Here is a 15,101-nt window from a genome sequence, read left to right as displayed (position 1 = left end):
TTGCTGCCCTTAGAATAAACTTTATTGGTTTTAGCCAAGGGCAGGCCCTGAGATGGGGGTCCCGAGAGAAGTTGGGTGGCTTATAGGAGAACTATGTCCTGGGGACCAGGTTGGTTCTGAGTGGCAGAAGGCCATCCACCCACTCGCATGGTCGCTCCAGGAGTGTCTGCCACAGCTGCTTCTCCTCTGGTGTGGAATCCATCCAGGGCACCTGCAGCCCATAGCTGCTGCCTAGATATGTGCAGACAGGGATGGAGGCCGTGGTCACACCGGACACCCCAAGTCTCAAGGAACACCTGCCTGGTCCCAGATTATGCACTTCCACTCCCAGTTCTCAGTGGACACCAAAGCCCAGGAGAGGGCAGAGAAGTGCCCGAGGCCACACACGGAGCCCCTGCTTCTCAGCATCAGATCTCCCCAGGGCCCTGCCCCACTCACCTGTGCCCAAGCTGAGGCGTGTACCCCCCAGCTGGCGGCTGGCCAGGGCCCCATGGTCCCAGAGGGAGAGCTCAGCACAGGCCTGGCGCAGGTCAGCAGGCCCGAAGCCATCATAAACCATGGTATGGTTGAACACAGGGCTGAGGCTGCGTCGCACCACCCTTGTCCTTTGGCGGCTGGCCCGGCTGTCATCAGGCAGCACTGAACTGTGGGGGGAGGTGGGCTGGCAATCACATGACCCAGAACCAACCATTCACTGAATCCTACCTGTCCTCACAATGTCCATGTCCCCTGGCTGCTGCCTGAGGCCTCCTGCCTTTAAAAGTTACAACTCCCCCCCACCCAAAAAATAAATAAAATAAATAAATAAATAAATAAAAGTTACAACTCTTATTCACAATTCACAAGACCCTGGAGTAATGTCTCTGCTACTTCCCCACACAATGACCTTCATTGGCTCCCTGTTGCCCCCAAAAGTTGTTTCCAAACTTTTTAAAGCCTCAGAACCCTTTCTGCAGGATAAAATATCACTGAAAAAGTAAAAGCACAACACTGTCCATGGTGGAATCTGGGTCTGCAGCTCAGAACCTGATCCGCTGAACTCCATTTCACTCTCTGAGTGTGGGGTACCACCTGGAGGCACCCCTAGAAGACCCCTAGAGGGTACTTTGAAAACCACTGAACTGCAAGTTCAGGGCCAAGCCCCATAGCCTGGCCTTCCAGGTCTTTTCAGGGAAGAGCCAGTCATTCTGAAATGCAGTTCCTCAAGGGTGTCCTTCCCTGACAGGCCTTTGCTCCAGTCGTCCCTTTCACCCCCGCTCAGTAGTCAAAGATCAGACTGGGGGGGATCAAGGGTGGTTGATTAGGAGGGGTTTGTCGGAGGTGGGGCGCTCCCGAGGAGGGGGCGCGGAGGAAGGGAAGCGCGAAGGTCCCGATGCCCCTCACCATTGTACGTAGGAATCCAGGGTTCCTGAGCGCTGCGGCACGAGGCCCTGAGCTTCCTTCACCCAGAAGTGCAGCTCCCCGCTGGGGGGCAGTCCCGCGCCTGCGGAGAGGCTCGGCTCAGGCCCGAGGCTCCACGCCCTTGCGAGACTGGAGGTCCCCTCCTCCCAGGGCCGGTCCAGCACGGCCTCTCGCCGGGCGGTCACTCACCCTCGGAGCCGGCGGGGACATACTTGACCGACAGAGAGAGCAGCCCGCGGCTGGGAAGGTCGTCGGGAGAGGGCGGGACCTGCGAGAGGCGGGCTCGTCAGGGGCGGGAGCAGGCCCAAGCCGAAGGGGCCGCAAAGGGGTGGGGTCTCCATACATCGACCGGGCGCGGCCAGTCGGGGGCACCCAACCGGCCGTCGGGGGCCAGGCCCTCGAAGGGAGCAGTAAGGTGGCGAGTAAGGTAGCCCCGAGGGGAGAGGAGGCCTAAGGCGGAGTCTGAGTGGGGCTGGAGGAAAGCTCGGTAGGGTGCAGGTGGGAGATCTCCCCAAGCGGGCTAGCTGCCTCACCCGGGGCTGCAGGGGGAGCCAGGTGGATGCAGAGCCCCAGTCCCACGTGTCCAGAGGCACTTCGACTTCGCCCAGAAAGATGTTGCGACCAAGGCTTTCGCGGTGCCACACGGATAGGCTCAGCACGCGGCCCCGGAGCTCGGCCTGCGGGACGGAGTACTGGGGACAGGAAGTGCGCTTTAATGGACCACCGCGGCTGGCCCCGGCTTCAGCGCTGCGGGAGTGTACGCCCCTGTCCTACCGCTCTCCTTGCACGAGGGAATCCGGGGGCGCCCCGAAGGCCATTAAATGGGGGTCTGGACTAGCGCCATGCCCACCACTAGACTGACCCACTGGAGAACGCATGGACGGAGGGCCTCCCTGCCGTTCCTCCCGCAGAACGGAGGATCGGAGCGACCTGCAATGACCATACTATGGCGGTCCCTGCCACCCGGTCCCCGCAGGAAGGGCCGTCGGGTTCATTAATGGGGGAGTCTTTTGGTCGTCGCAGCCTTACCCGCAGAGTCTCATTGAAGACCGGGTTCAGATTTCTTTTCTTCACCGCCGTCTTGCGTTTGCTCTGCTTATCCGGGAGGAGGTAGCTTTTGACGTAGCTGAGGCAGGGGGAGGGGAGGACTGGAGCTGAGTGGGGGGGCCCTTCCGGCGCCTACCCCCCCCCAGTGGGCCTCCCCAGCTCCAGCCGGGGGAGCACGGCTTCCCGTGCAGCGCTTCCCAGGAGTTATCTCACCCACGCCTCCCATGGACATTGATACTCCCCATTTTGAAGACGAGGAAACTGAGGTCACGAAGACCGGTGGGGTGGGGCGGCGAGAGCGGGTCGGGCACTCACGGGTCCGAGCGGCGGCGTCGCGCGGCCGCCAGGCCCTGGCACTGGATCACGTGCACGCGCAGCTCCGCGGTGCCCGGCTCGTAGCGCAGCGCGAAGTGCACAGAGCCGCACACCTGCACGGCGCCCGCCTCCGCCTCCCCGGACAGGCTCAACTGGCTGCCGCTCAGCTGCGGGCGAGGGTGCAGGTCAGGGAGAGCGTTCAGGCAGGGCTCAGGTCGCCGAAGGGGAGGGGGGGGGCGAGGGAGGGGTCAGGCCCGGGCCACGCGCGGAGTTACGGAGGGAAGGCGCCCCCCTCCCCACCGGTCTCCCGCGTCCCCAGGTCCTCTCCCTCACCCCTCACCGTAGAGGAGTTGAGGCTGGACACGGAGGAGCTGCTGCTGAGCATGCGGTCGAGTGAGGGGTCGGGCCCCGGGGCCTCCTCTCCGTTCTCCAGGATCTCTGGCGCCACCTGGGTCTGGGGAGGGGGGAAGTGACCGGGCGCCCCCTCTTTCCCAGCCCCTTCCCAGGCGGCTTAAAGTCTGGGGCAAAGGGCACTGCCCGCCCATAATCCGCTCCGGGTCTTGGGAGCAGCCGCGGGCCGTTCCCGCCTACCTGGGCTGTAGTAGGCGGTGGCTCCTCTCCCCGCGACCGCGGCTTGGGCTCCGGGTCCGCCTCCACCGCGTAGACCTGTGGGGCCCCTGGGCCCGGGGCTGGGATGGGGCACAAGCTGCTGAGCGTGGCCCTCTCCTGCCCGCCCCTGAGCCAATTTGTAGGGACTGGTTTGCGACCCTGGTGACCTGCAGATTCAGGCCCCAGCGCTGCGGGACGCCCAAGGAGACCACACACACACACACACACACACACACACACACACACGAGAGAGAGAGAGAGAGAGAGAGAGAGAGAGAGAGAGAGAGAGAGAAGAAAGAGAAGAGAGAGAGAAGGTGAGAGAGAAGGTGACCCCCACAGGCGGTTGGGGTCACTTAGACTCTGATCCCCGAAACCTCCTTACTCCCCAATACACACCCTCCCACTCACCTTCCTGGGCCTGGGGCTCTTCCTCATGCTCTGAAGTCTTTAGGGGGACATATGGTGAGGGAGAATCAGGTTCCTGAAAGAAGCAAGGAGTAGAGGTCACAGTGGGGTCTAGTGACAAAGGGGTCAAAGGTCGCAGTGGGGTCAGAGGTCAGAGGCTCCAGCTGGCTACTCCAGACAGATTCAGCACAGTCCTCAAGGCAGGGCTGGCAAGCAGCTGCAGGACCAGTTGGGCCTGTACTTCACACCCCCTCACATGTCAGGGCCTGCCCTGCCTGACTCCCAGGGTCCCACTGGTGGCACAGTAGTGTCTGAGTCCTGGACCTCGCCCAGCTCCGTCCCCCACCACCTCTAATAGCCGGCTTCTGAGATTCCCTTAGAGGCCAGGTCCATATCTCCACTGGAGAGAGGCGGATGACAGCGGCCCAGACCAGGATCTCCTGATTCTCACATCCCATTCATTCATCGGCTCATTCAGTGACTCATTACTCACCTCAGCCTTGCTGAGCATCTCTTGGGGGGCCTCGTCCGTGGGGAGCCTAGAAGGGAGAGGTGGCTGTCAGGGGATAGGCCCCAGGGGACTGGTAGGCACCCTCCCCTCCCTGTCACCCCTCCTCACCTGGGCTCCAGCTCCTCTTCAGTTTCTTCTTCAGCAGCCGCAGCCTCAGCCTCCCTATCGCTGCCTGGAGCCTGGTCTCCCGTGCCTGGGTGAGAAGTTCTGTGAACCCTCAGTCTCAGGAAGTCTGGCCTTTGAAGATGCTCACTTACCTCCTGCTCCTGGGAGGGGTGGTGCCCACCCAAAGACACACAGTACCAGGGGCCCTATCTTCCTGTCCATGTATACCCAGTGCCCTGGTCTGTGTGCAGCCAGCCCGACCCTAGGGATCTCCTCTCACCCCTGGAGCTCTTCTTTCTGCGGATAGAGGCTCGGACAAGGTCAGAGCCAAGGTGGGCATGGTGGTGCCGTTGTGAGCGCGCTTCCTGGAACCAGTCTCCCGTCAGGATCTTCAGCTGCCCGGGGTCTGCCAGCGAGGCCCGGAGCTTGCTGGAGGATGAGGGAGGGGATGGCTGTCACCCAACCAACATTCCTGCCACCCACTCTGTGCCAAGCCCTGGACCTGGACCCAGGGACACAACAAATCAGACTCGATCCCTACTCTGGGTCAAGGAGCTCAGGTTGGTGGGAAGACTGCATCCAGAGTAGATAAGTACACTATAATGAGGTAGGTGCCATGATGGATATGAGAAGGGCCAGCTTTGCCTGTGGGAATCTAGGAGGCCTTCCCACTGGAGGTAACATTTGAATTGCTTCTTAAAGGACAAATTGGAGTTCTCCTGGCAGAGAAGGAGAATCATTAGCATTCATTAAATGACTACTGTGCATAATCCCTCCTCCTAATTCTATGAGGTAGTGCTCCTTAGGCCCCTTTTACAGATGAGGAGAGTGTTGCTAGGGAGGTCGGGTAAGCTGCCCAAGGTTACATGGCTGAGAGGTGTCTGTCTGTCCCCAAAGGCTACTTGTAAGTCCCATGCTCTTCTGCCACTGTGCTCTTTCTTCCAGGAAGAAGGGACAGCATAGGAGTGAAGGGTGTGTTCGGGGACTGTTAAGCACTTGGGTGGCTGTAGTGGACACTTTATGTGTGTCAGGGGTGGGGCTTGCTGGTGGAGGATGAGATCGGGGAGGCTGGCAGGGACTAATCAGGGAGGCTTTGCAGACCACACTTAGGAGCTTGGCCCTGACATGAGATGCTGAGGAAACAGAGGAGGTTTTGCTAGGGGATATTAAGAACAGATCCGGGGAGCTCCAGGCACGGCATGACCAGGGGCTCAGAGAGGGCAAGCTGGGAGGCAGGAAGGCTGGTAAGAGAGCTCGTGCAGCCACCTTGGGAGGGGTGAGGAGCTGAGCTGGCTAAGGGCGGAGGCAACCAATGGGCAAAAACAAGAACTACGCAGATATTTGGCGCACCTGAGCCTCCCAGAGCTGGGGCCCCTTCCTCCTGGGCTCCCCTGCCCTGCCTCACCTGACCCGGCCCTCGTCCAACTGGCGAAGGCGGGCATCTCGCTTCAGGACGTCAGCAATGGCCTCCTGCTCCTCTTCTGTCAGGAAGCTGAGGTCTAACAGTCCATCAGTCTCAGGCTCTGGCTCATGCGCCATGAGGAGGCAGGGCAGGGTCCAGAGTCCCTCTTGAGACGGGGGACCCCTGTGGGGCATCAGCTGGGGCAGTGCCCCAGCTGGACACACGTGGCTCCCTGGGGGCAGACCAGAGGTCAGGTCAGGCCCTGCCCGAATACGGGGCACATCCAGGAGCTGACTGCCTTTCCTTTTTCTTTGTTAAAGTAGGCTTCACGCCCAGAGTGGAGCCCAGCGCAGGGCTTGAACTCACGACCCTGAGATCAAGACTTTAGCTGAGATCAAGAGTCAGACGCTTAACCGAGTGAGCCACCCAGGCGCCCCGACTGCCCTTTTCTGCCCAAATATACACCCAAATGTTGGGCAGATCAAGGTGGCATGATGCACCCCCATGGACACGTGCATACACCGGCTCATGAATACACGCATAGACACACTTGAAGACGTGTACAGAGTCACACATGCACACACACTGACACTGAAGACACAACTACCCACGGGGAGGTGTACACATGGGCACACTGATACCTGCATAGAGAGGCACGTGGACACATGTTCCTCCACAAAGGACCCTATGCAGTTATAGTCCCATATAGACCCATGCCCAGACCAGGACATGTACCTAACATATTCTTAAATTAAAAAATATATATATATGTTTATTTTCTTTTGAGAGAGAGAGAGACAGAGACAGAGACAGAGTGGGAGTGGGGGAGGGGCAAAGAGAGAGGGAGACACAGAATCTGAAGCAGGCTCTAGGCTCCCAGCTGTCAGCACAGAGCCTGACACAGGGCTTGAACTCATGGACCACCAGATCATGACCTGAGCCGAAGACAGAGGCTTAACCGACTGAGCCACCCAGGTGCCCCTGTACCTAACATTTTCTTAAACCTGCACACGAGGACCCACAGAATGTATAATAACCCTGGGGACAAAAACATGACCTGAGATTCATACAAATCACACTGACTTTTGCACAGAAATTGCCCCTCCACCAACTGGATTGTGAGCTCCTTGAAGATAGGGACAGGGCCTCACCCCAAAACCCCGTATGTTATACACAACAGATAGTTGGTAAAAGTTTGATTAATTGAATGCAGAAATATACCTGCACACACATGGGGAAGGCACACACACACACACACACACACATCTGCTCACCCTCCTGCCCCGGGGAACCTCCCAATATGGGTTCCTTCCCTCCACCCTTCACCTCCACTGGCCCATTTGGCCTTCCTGTTTGAAGCAATCTCCTCCCCAGCCACACCCCCACTTCCTCCCCTCTGAGGTAACCACTGCACCCACTCCCACTGAGGTCTCCAGCTAGGGATGCCCCTACTGCCACCCCTGCCCTCTTCCCCGAGCCCCTGAGCCCCTCTCCTCTGGGCCACATGGGTTCTCCCCCTTGCCCTGACCCAGGACCTGGCCGGGGTCCCAGAGGTGGAGGCCAAGTTTGGCAAAGCCGCCCAGGCTGCTCAGGTACCATGGTGACTCCGGAAGGAAAACATTTGCCAAGCTCAGAGGGGCATGTGAACGCGGCAAGAGACCCATGACTGGGCCATGGGCAGAGCAGAGGCATGGCGTGAGCCCGCTGGGCAGCCTCTCCTCCCCTGCTGCCCCTCCCGGCCTCTCCCACACCAGGGCACCGGGCAAGGCTGAGATGAGAAGAGGGTGCTCTGCAGGCAGGTTCTGGCTTGTGCCCGCCCAGCTGAGTCAAGCCCGAGAGAGCCCTCTCCCTGTGCTGCCCCACCCTCACCCCAGGGCTTGGGGTTCCCGAATGTCTATATCGAGTACCATGTATAACACTGTGAATGCCCATGTGCCCAATGTTAACAATACTTCCTGCACATCTGCTGTGTTCAAAGTGCTGGGTGTTGCAAACGCACGGTCGGGGGCTCTTCTGTGGCATGGTGTGCAAGGCTGTGTTGAGGTCTCTGTGTTATGTTGTGCCCTTGTGAGAGTCTGCATACTGTGGGATCTAGGAGGCTGTTTATTGTGTGGGTGTGAATATTGTATCAATGCGTGTGTGTCTGTGCATCATGTCACAATGTGATGCCGCGTGGGTGACTGTTGTCTGTGTTGGTACGTTCAGTAACTTTCCGGTGACAGCGTTGTGTGGCGCGTGCACTGTGTATTTCCTCCTGTGCTGTATGTGTGACTGGACTGTGTTGTGGGGTGTGCTCTGGTGCCCTGGGGACCACCGGGTGTGTGTGATTGAGTAGGGAGGTGGGGGATGTTCTGCAGAACCGACCCTGCCCCTGTCCTGCAGGTCTGAGCCTGGGGTCCCCAGCAGCGCCTCCCTCCCTGCAGCCCCTTCTCCTTCTAGAGGCAGAACCAAGTGTCCCGTCCTCCCCACTCTGTTTCGACCCTATGGGACAGACCCATTGGTCAATGTGTTCCAGTCCCAGACCCTCTCCCACCTCCTCCCACACCCAAGGCCCCAGAGGGTACCCAGGATACCAGGTGGAAGTGCCTACCCGTTGGACACTGGCAGGGAACCCTGGCCCTGAGGTATGTTACCTGGAGGGGTCCAGTATGGCTCAGACACCTTCGTAGGGTGACTTCGGCTCCCCTGGCAGCCGAGTTTCACGGCTGAACTTCAGGAGACGTGCAGTGAGGGACTAAGGCTGACTCAATCAGCAGCCCAGAGCAGCTGCCCCAGGAGGAGGAGGAGGAAACACCTTCTCACCTTCTCAGCAGGGCCCGATGCAAAACCAGGCCTGGACTCTCGGCACCCGGGGCGGGGGGTGGGGTGGGGTGCTGCGAAGCCTTGCCTTGCAGAGGACCCAGAGCCAATTTGGTGGGCGGGAGGCACCCGGGGCTTGGCCCCAGCTCCACTGCGGACTTATTCTGTAATTCCTGTACCGCAGGGCAGAGCGGCACCAACCCCTCAGAGCCTTGGTTGTCTCAGCTGTGGAATGGGTGGTGCCCCCACCCTGCCTGCTGAATTGCTGATAGGAACTTGCTTTGAAAGCAAGGTTAGAGACCTTTCTAAGAAGCAGGGTTGGAAGGGTTGCAGACTGCAGTCAGAGGACCCTTAGTAGAGAGAGTTCTCGCTCTGCCACTTTGTGACCTTAGGCAGGTGTCTCAAACACGCCGAGTTGCAATTTCCTCTCCTGCACACTGTGGATAGAAGTGGGAAGAGCCTTATTCTAAGAGACAGGAGAGCGCCCGGCACAAGCGGGCATGTGGTAGGTAGCAGGTGTCCCCTCTCCAACACAGTCCATTTCCACAAGTGTCCCCTCTCCAACACAGTCCACCATCACTGCTCCTCCCTGTCCACATGTGCCTCCTGGGAAGCGCTGGCCACAGCCAAGCTGCTTGGTCCCCTGACTGTGTCTCCACACCCCTCCCCCTCACCTACCAAATCTTAACTTCCAAGTTTCCACTGCTGTGAACAGCCCCGGCCTCCTGCTACTTGCTGCCCGTTCCCAGACTGCCCCACCCTTCCCCATCCGTCCCCGTCCCCCATCACTGTTGCCCTCCCAGGGGTCAGTACCGGCCCAGCCTCTTCTGGAACCCTCCTCCTCCCTGCCTCCTGGCCTCCATTCAGCTTCTCCAGCTCTGCCTGTGCACACAGCTGTCAGAGGACCCTTTTAGCACCCCACTTTTATCTGTCATTCCTCAGCTTTGGAAGGTGCTGGCAGACAACCAGGGTGACCCTGTGTCCGGTTCACAAATGTGCTCCCAACCGGCCCAGCCTCCCTTAGACACTTTAACTCTTGGGCTGTCCTACTCCTCAGCCTCACTCCCAGACACCCCACTCTGATGTCCTGGTCTCCCACATCCTTAGGGCCCTCCCCAAAGACTCTGCTTCCTGTCCCTTCAACACCCCGGTCTGCTGGCACGCCCTGGTCCCCAGCTGCAGGAGTGGTCTCCCCACTTGCCGCCGCTGTCCCTCCAGGGCTCCTTGCCTCCATGCTGCGCTCTGCACTTAGACTGGGCAACTCTCACGGTGAAGAGGCAGGGGCCTGGAGGCCAGTGGGTCTGGCTTAAACTTCTGGCTCTGCCACATGGTCCCCAGTGGACTTGAATCAACGACAATCTCTTTAAGCCTCACTCTCTGCCTTTATAAAACAAGGACAATGACAGCAGCCATCTCAGGGGACCGCTGAAAGGAGTGTCCCTTTACTCCATTCTCCTTTTTGATCATAGTACCCAGACCTTTGGAGAACAGCCCCTCCCCACTTTACCCCTTGTGCTCCAGCCAGGACATCTTGTGGGGTGGCTCTGGAACCAGGCTACTGAGCTTGAACACGGTTCCACTCTTCCTACCTCTGTGCCCTTGAGCAAATCACTTTACCTCTCTGTGCTTATTTCTTCATCTGTAAAATGGGGACCATAGCACTGACCTCATTGGGCTGTGGTGAGGATAAATGATACTTTATTCCAAGGCCTAGAGCACAGTAAGCACTCAATAACTATTGGTGATTTTTATGGCCCCTTTATATCCTGTTTTCCCAAGGCTAATTTAAAGTTCTGCTGGGCTGGAGCAGGCCTTACAACTTTTTTCTGTTTTGCTGTGGTTGTCCTCTGTACAGGAACTCCCCCCCACCCCTCTCCCCCCCCAACTCTCAGATGGATCCCAACATGCAAAACAGAGTTTTGAAAATGCAATTGCTCTCAAGTGGGGAGGGAGTGGCTCTGTCTTGCCCTGGAGAAACCCCAGCCCTGCAGGGTCAGGGATGAGTTGACAGAGGCCTCCAGGGCCCTGAGGGCCAGCAGCTAGAGCTGCCCTCAAGGTCATCCTCAAGATGAACACAAAGGGCCCTCAGGATTCAGAGACCAAATCCTTGGCTAGTTCAACTAAAATGATAGATGCCATAGAGCAAGTTAGGAAAGACGTCACTAAGGAAGTGGCTTTTAAGCCAAACCTTGGCAAGGAGGGCCGTAACTTCAACAGGAGGAAAGCAAAGCAACAGAAATGCTGCCGTCGTGCTGGAGAGCAGGGTCCTGGAGGTCCCTGAGAAGTGGGGTGCCATGGGGCAGGGCGGTGACCTGATCGCTGGGGGTCAGCATGAGGAACTCGGCGACATGACCGATGGCTAAGGTAGGGGCCGGGGCTGGGGTGATTCCCAAACTGTGTACCCCTGGTTGCCCAGGGCGCTGGTCTGCACAGCCCCACCTGCCAATCAGTACTCATCTGCATTGAGGAGAAAGCCCACGGATGGTGGACATGGGAGGGTGCGGAGCTCCCACAGCCCCGGGCAAGGGCCGGGGGTACTGGAGGGAGGCGGACATGCCTGCCAGCTCTGCATGAGGTAAGCACTGGACGAGGACTCCACCACAGCCCTGCCAACCAGACCGCTCTCCAGGGGGCAGGACAGCAGGGAGAAAGAAGCTGAAGGGGCAAGAGACCACTGAAGGGAGAAAACAAGGACAAGACACCTTGGAGTCTGGAGTCAAACTCTTTATTGCCCTGCCCAGGGAGCCCCGCACAAGGAATCCATGGAGCGGGAGTGAGGGGCAGCACGTGCCCTTTCTACAGCTTGAAGATAAGGGGAGCTATGGCAGGTGGGAGGACACGGCTCCCTTCCCGCTCCCCGATGGCACTGGCTGCTCTGACGGCTCCCCACATCCTGGATGCACGGGGTGCCCTCACCGATGCGAGGCCCATACCTGGGGCTGGAGCCCAGTTCTGTTTACATTGCTCTGGGCTACAGGGGGTCGCTCTGGACATGTCAGCATCACGCTACCTGTCCAGGAAGACTGGGGGAGCCCAGGCCCCAAACTGCAGGGGGAGATGGGCTCAAGTGCCGGGAAGCCCAGGGAGAGTAGGAAGCAGGGGCTGCAGGGGCTGGAGGACACCAGGAGACAGGGCACAACCTGCCCCTGGCGCAGCTTCTGGCAGACAACGGATTGGGGGCCCATCCAGCCCTACTAGACCATTCTAGAGGCTAGTAGTCAAGGTCCCAGAGCAGCTTAGCTTATGAAGGTTTCTCGGTGTCCTCCACCCACCCTGGGACCAGAGCCCTGGCAGGCAGATGTGCTCCAAATCCAGCTCTGGCCCCTTGTGCTGCCTTGTCCGGTGGTCCAAATGTGCTCCCCTCCCCACCGGGCACTGGGCTGAGGCAGAGGGAGCCCCGCAGGCAGTGGCAGGAGCAACGCTACAGAGGGAAGCTAAGGCTTTTCCAACAGATGAACAAAGAGGGTGCCTCAAGGGCGGGGGTCACAAGCCTGGGAAGGAGGGGACAGGGAGCTTCTTAGTGACCAGTGAGACACAACAAACACCCCCGCCCCATGCTCATCTTCAGCCCTTATTCCATCCCATCCAGCCCAGACCCCTGGGTCAAAACCAGCAAACCCATCCCTGCCTTTTGGGGTGAGAAAGAATCTGGAACCAAAAGGGGTGGCGACTGCCTCCTCAGGAGTGTGGTGGGTTCAGGCCATGAGGCAGCCATCACCGAAGGTTAAAGACGAGGCTGACAGTTAGGATGATGCCCAGGAGGAGGACGAAGGGCAGCCAGGTCTTCACGAAGGCCCCGACACTGACGGAGAGAGGGGAGTCAGGATGGGAAGGGCCCGATGAGTGGGAACACTTCACAGAGCCCTGTCCGGGGCTGCTCCCGCTAAGGAAGCTCCTGGAACCACGACTTAACCCCCAAATTTGGTCAGGTAAGGGAATGGGGCCAGCCCAGCTCGGCACTGACTACACAGGACCACCAATCACAGTCCTATGCAGGGGCTGTTCCAGGTTCCTGGTGGACATCTGACACCTCACTGGGCAGGCGTGTCTGCCATCTCTGGGCCTCACTGCTCCATCCACAATCACCCCTCTCTAGGGAGGCCTTCAGTCTCAGCGTGGAAGCCAGGCTGCCCTCTGCCCACAGCCCTCAGAACGAGGCCCACTGGGAGGGGAGGGATTGGCAAGAGTTAGCATAAGGTTGTGGCTGGAGCTGAGGGACTGGGAGTCAGGGCTCTGCCTCAGTCTCTGTGTGACCACAGTTATGGTCTTCTCAAGGAGCCTCTAAAAGACTTTTGGACTTTAAAAAAAAAAAAACAAATAAAAGGACCCCTAAGTGTCTCCTTTTTAGAAGCTCTTAATGATGAGTGCAACTGCAGGAAAGCTCAGAGAGGTGGCCAGGTGAGCCCAGGTGAGTGCTGCCTCTCAAGTGGGTGAGTCGCTCAACCTCTCTGAGCTCCCTTTACCTCGTGAATTGGAAAATTGCCTTTGACCTTACAGGTTGTCAGGCTCTGGCTTCAAAGGTCCTCCCAGGCCACCACGAGGCCCACCTGCCCAGAACCCTGCCTCTGCTGAGGGATGGGGGGAAGGGATCCTTGGGGCAGTTACCACACCCTCCTTTGAGGGTCTACCTGTTCACCTGACCTGAGCAGGCTCTGTGGACTCACAGCCTCTCCCAGGAGCCAGAATCATGATCTCCATTTTATCAAGAGGGGGGGGGGGGGTTACAGCTTAGAGAGGCCAAGGCAGGTGGCTGAGATGTCACGGGTGGGACCCAGGTGGAGGTGAACTTCAGCAGAGTCACTTTCCTCTCCACCAGGAACTCAGCTAGTCGCTCTAGAAATTTCATGGCTCCAATCAGCATCTGCTTTGTCCCTGTTGGCTACAGGACTCCACAATGGCCCTGCTGGGATCCTTGGGAGAGAGCAGCCCCAGGGGTGAGCGGTAGGTGGACAGCTCACCTGACGTACTTCCCATAGAGCAGGCAGAAGAAGCAGAGCGTCACCATATTCCAGTTGGTGCTGTTGTTATAGCGCATCAGGTTCAAGGCCAACGCCACATGTGAGTGGCAGTTGTCACAGCAGAGACTGTGCTAGAGACGCAGGAAGGGCTGGGTCAGGCTGGGCTGTGGGGGCCTTGCCACCCTGGCTCCCGCTCTGAGGAGCAGCTCACCTACCATGCGGTGCTTGTACTCCTCAGAGGCGTCGTGCACGGCGGTGTCCCATGCGTTGGGCCCACTAGCGTAGACCTGAGCAGGGTCCAACTTCCAGTACCTGGGAAGAGAGAGGGAGTTCTGGGCACTGGCTCACCTCTGTTACGGTCACTCAGCTTCACAGATGTTCCCTGACGCCTGCTCCGTGCAGGGCCCTGAGCTGGGTGCTGAGGCTGTAGGGGTGAGGCGAGTCCAGGGAGAGCCACACGGTGGACAACTGTAAGCCAGTGTGACATGCCCAGTGCCATGTGGATCCTGGGGAAGATACAGACTAGCTGATGTGGGGGGTATGAGAGGCTTCTGGGGTGACATCTGAGTCTAGTTTGAAGGAAGAGGGGTTAGCCACGCACAAAAGAGGAAATGGGCACGCTGGCCAGAGGAAGGAGCTTGAACAGAGGGAGAGGCACAAGACTGTGCAGGGTGCACCAGGAATTAAGTGGCTGGGCACTGCTGGGGGACTCACAGGGAGAAACAGAGCGATGGGACGTTGGAAGGTGAGTTGGGAGATGCAGGTGGGGCCATGTCGTGGGGGATGTGAATGTCACCCTGAGTTTATTCGCAAGCAGCATTCTCCTAGTCCCTCCCTCCCCCAAATGCCCGACGGGGGTGAGGGGGAGAAGAGCCCATGGAGCTGAAAGCTCACAGACCTCAAGCTGAGACCGGCTGTTCCAAGCAAGGGAGTGCCCAGAGGGTCTCAAGTCAGGAAGTGCTGGGAGGGCAGGGTGCCCTCTGGCGGTTGTGTGGGGAATGGCTTGGTGGAGGAGCCTAGAGGCAGGGCATGGACTGGGGCTGCTCGGAGGCTCTTGTCTGAGAAGGGGTACCCTGAAAATTGACCTCGAAAAGCAGCCTTGCAGCAGACATACAGCCCAGAGGTCCCTGGCCAACATTTCCACCTGCCTGAGGAAGTAAGCAGGGGTCAGGGAGCCACTTTCAGGCTGCCTCTGCTGTGTGGGATACCAATTCCTCCCTGGGACCTGACCAAGCGGGGGCAGCCTCAGACCATAGGGACTGTTCTGAGCATACTGACTGAAGCACTGTCACTAGGCCCATAGCTGAGGTGGGCCCCCAAGACAGAGAAAATAAAGGGGTGCCTGGCTGGCTCAGTTGGTGCAGCATGTGACTCTTGATCTTGGGGGTTGTGCGTTTAAGCCCCAAATTAGGTGTAGAGATTACTTAGAAAAGAAAAGAAAAGAAAAGAAAAGAAAAGAAAAGAAAAGAAAAGAAAGGAAAAGAAAAGAAAAGAAAAGAAAGGAAAAGAAAAGAAAAGAAAAGAAAAGAAAAGAAAAGAAAAGAAAAGA

The 15,101-nt window shown here is 58.4% G+C and overlaps 2 protein-coding genes across 2 annotated transcripts in view; both read right to left on the bottom strand.

The window, feature by feature from the left end:
• Nucleotides 1-4: 4 nt before the first annotated feature.
• Nucleotides 5-8,556, bottom strand: SYTL1 (synaptotagmin like 1). Its single transcript, XM_040466357.1, has 15 exons — nt 8,429-8,556; nt 5,799-6,027; nt 4,674-4,822; nt 4,397-4,481; nt 4,271-4,316; nt 3,781-3,853; nt 3,355-3,452; nt 3,104-3,217; nt 2,764-2,930; nt 2,431-2,527; nt 1,935-2,093; nt 1,591-1,669; nt 1,384-1,483; nt 439-644; nt 5-231 (listed from the first exon to the last, which is right to left on the bottom strand). Exons 2-15 carry the CDS (start codon nt 5,987-5,989, stop codon nt 92-94), a joined length of 1,704 nt encoding a protein of 567 aa, XP_040322291.1. The 5' UTR covers nt 5,990-6,027; nt 8,429-8,556; the 3' UTR covers nt 5-91.
• Nucleotides 8,557-11,303: 2,747 nt separating this feature from the next.
• The window catches only part of TMEM222 (transmembrane protein 222), a 12,015-nt gene continuing 8,217 nt past the window's right edge, over nt 11,304-15,101 (bottom strand). Inside the window, exons 4-6 of the mRNA XM_040466333.1 lie at nt 13,768-13,864; nt 13,553-13,683; nt 11,304-12,396 (exon numbers count right to left, since the gene is read on the bottom strand). Coding sequence (XP_040322267.1) covers nt 12,309-12,396; nt 13,553-13,683; nt 13,768-13,864 — 316 coding nt within the window. The 3' untranslated portion in view covers nt 11,304-12,308. The remainder of the gene's footprint in view (nt 12,397-13,552; nt 13,684-13,767; nt 13,865-15,101) is intronic.

Source organism: Herpailurus yagouaroundi, unplaced genomic scaffold (genome assembly GCF_014898765.1).
Source record: "Herpailurus yagouaroundi ecotype Mexico unplaced genomic scaffold, PumYag 77, whole genome shotgun sequence".
In the NCBI taxonomy this organism is placed as follows: Eukaryota; Metazoa; Chordata; class Mammalia; order Carnivora; family Felidae; genus Herpailurus; species Herpailurus yagouaroundi.
This window is presented reverse-complemented; position numbering and strand designations above follow the sequence as displayed.

What these genes read in the sequence shown, in the direction of transcription:
- SYTL1 (XM_040466357.1), bottom strand. Translation starts at nt 5,989, where the DNA reads ATGCCCCACAGGGGTCCCCCGTCTCAAGAGGGACTCTGGACCCTGCCC. An exon ending in GAAGAGGAGCTGGAGCCCAG is followed by an intron (nt 4,317 to 4,396) that starts GTGAGGAGGGGT and finishes TCTCCCTTCTAG; the next exon opens with GCTCCCCACGGACGAGGCCC. An exon ending in CGACGCCGCCGCTCGGACCC is followed by an intron (nt 2,528 to 2,763) that starts GTGAGTGCCCGA and finishes CCCCTGCCTCAG; the next exon opens with CTACGTCAAAAGCTACCTCC.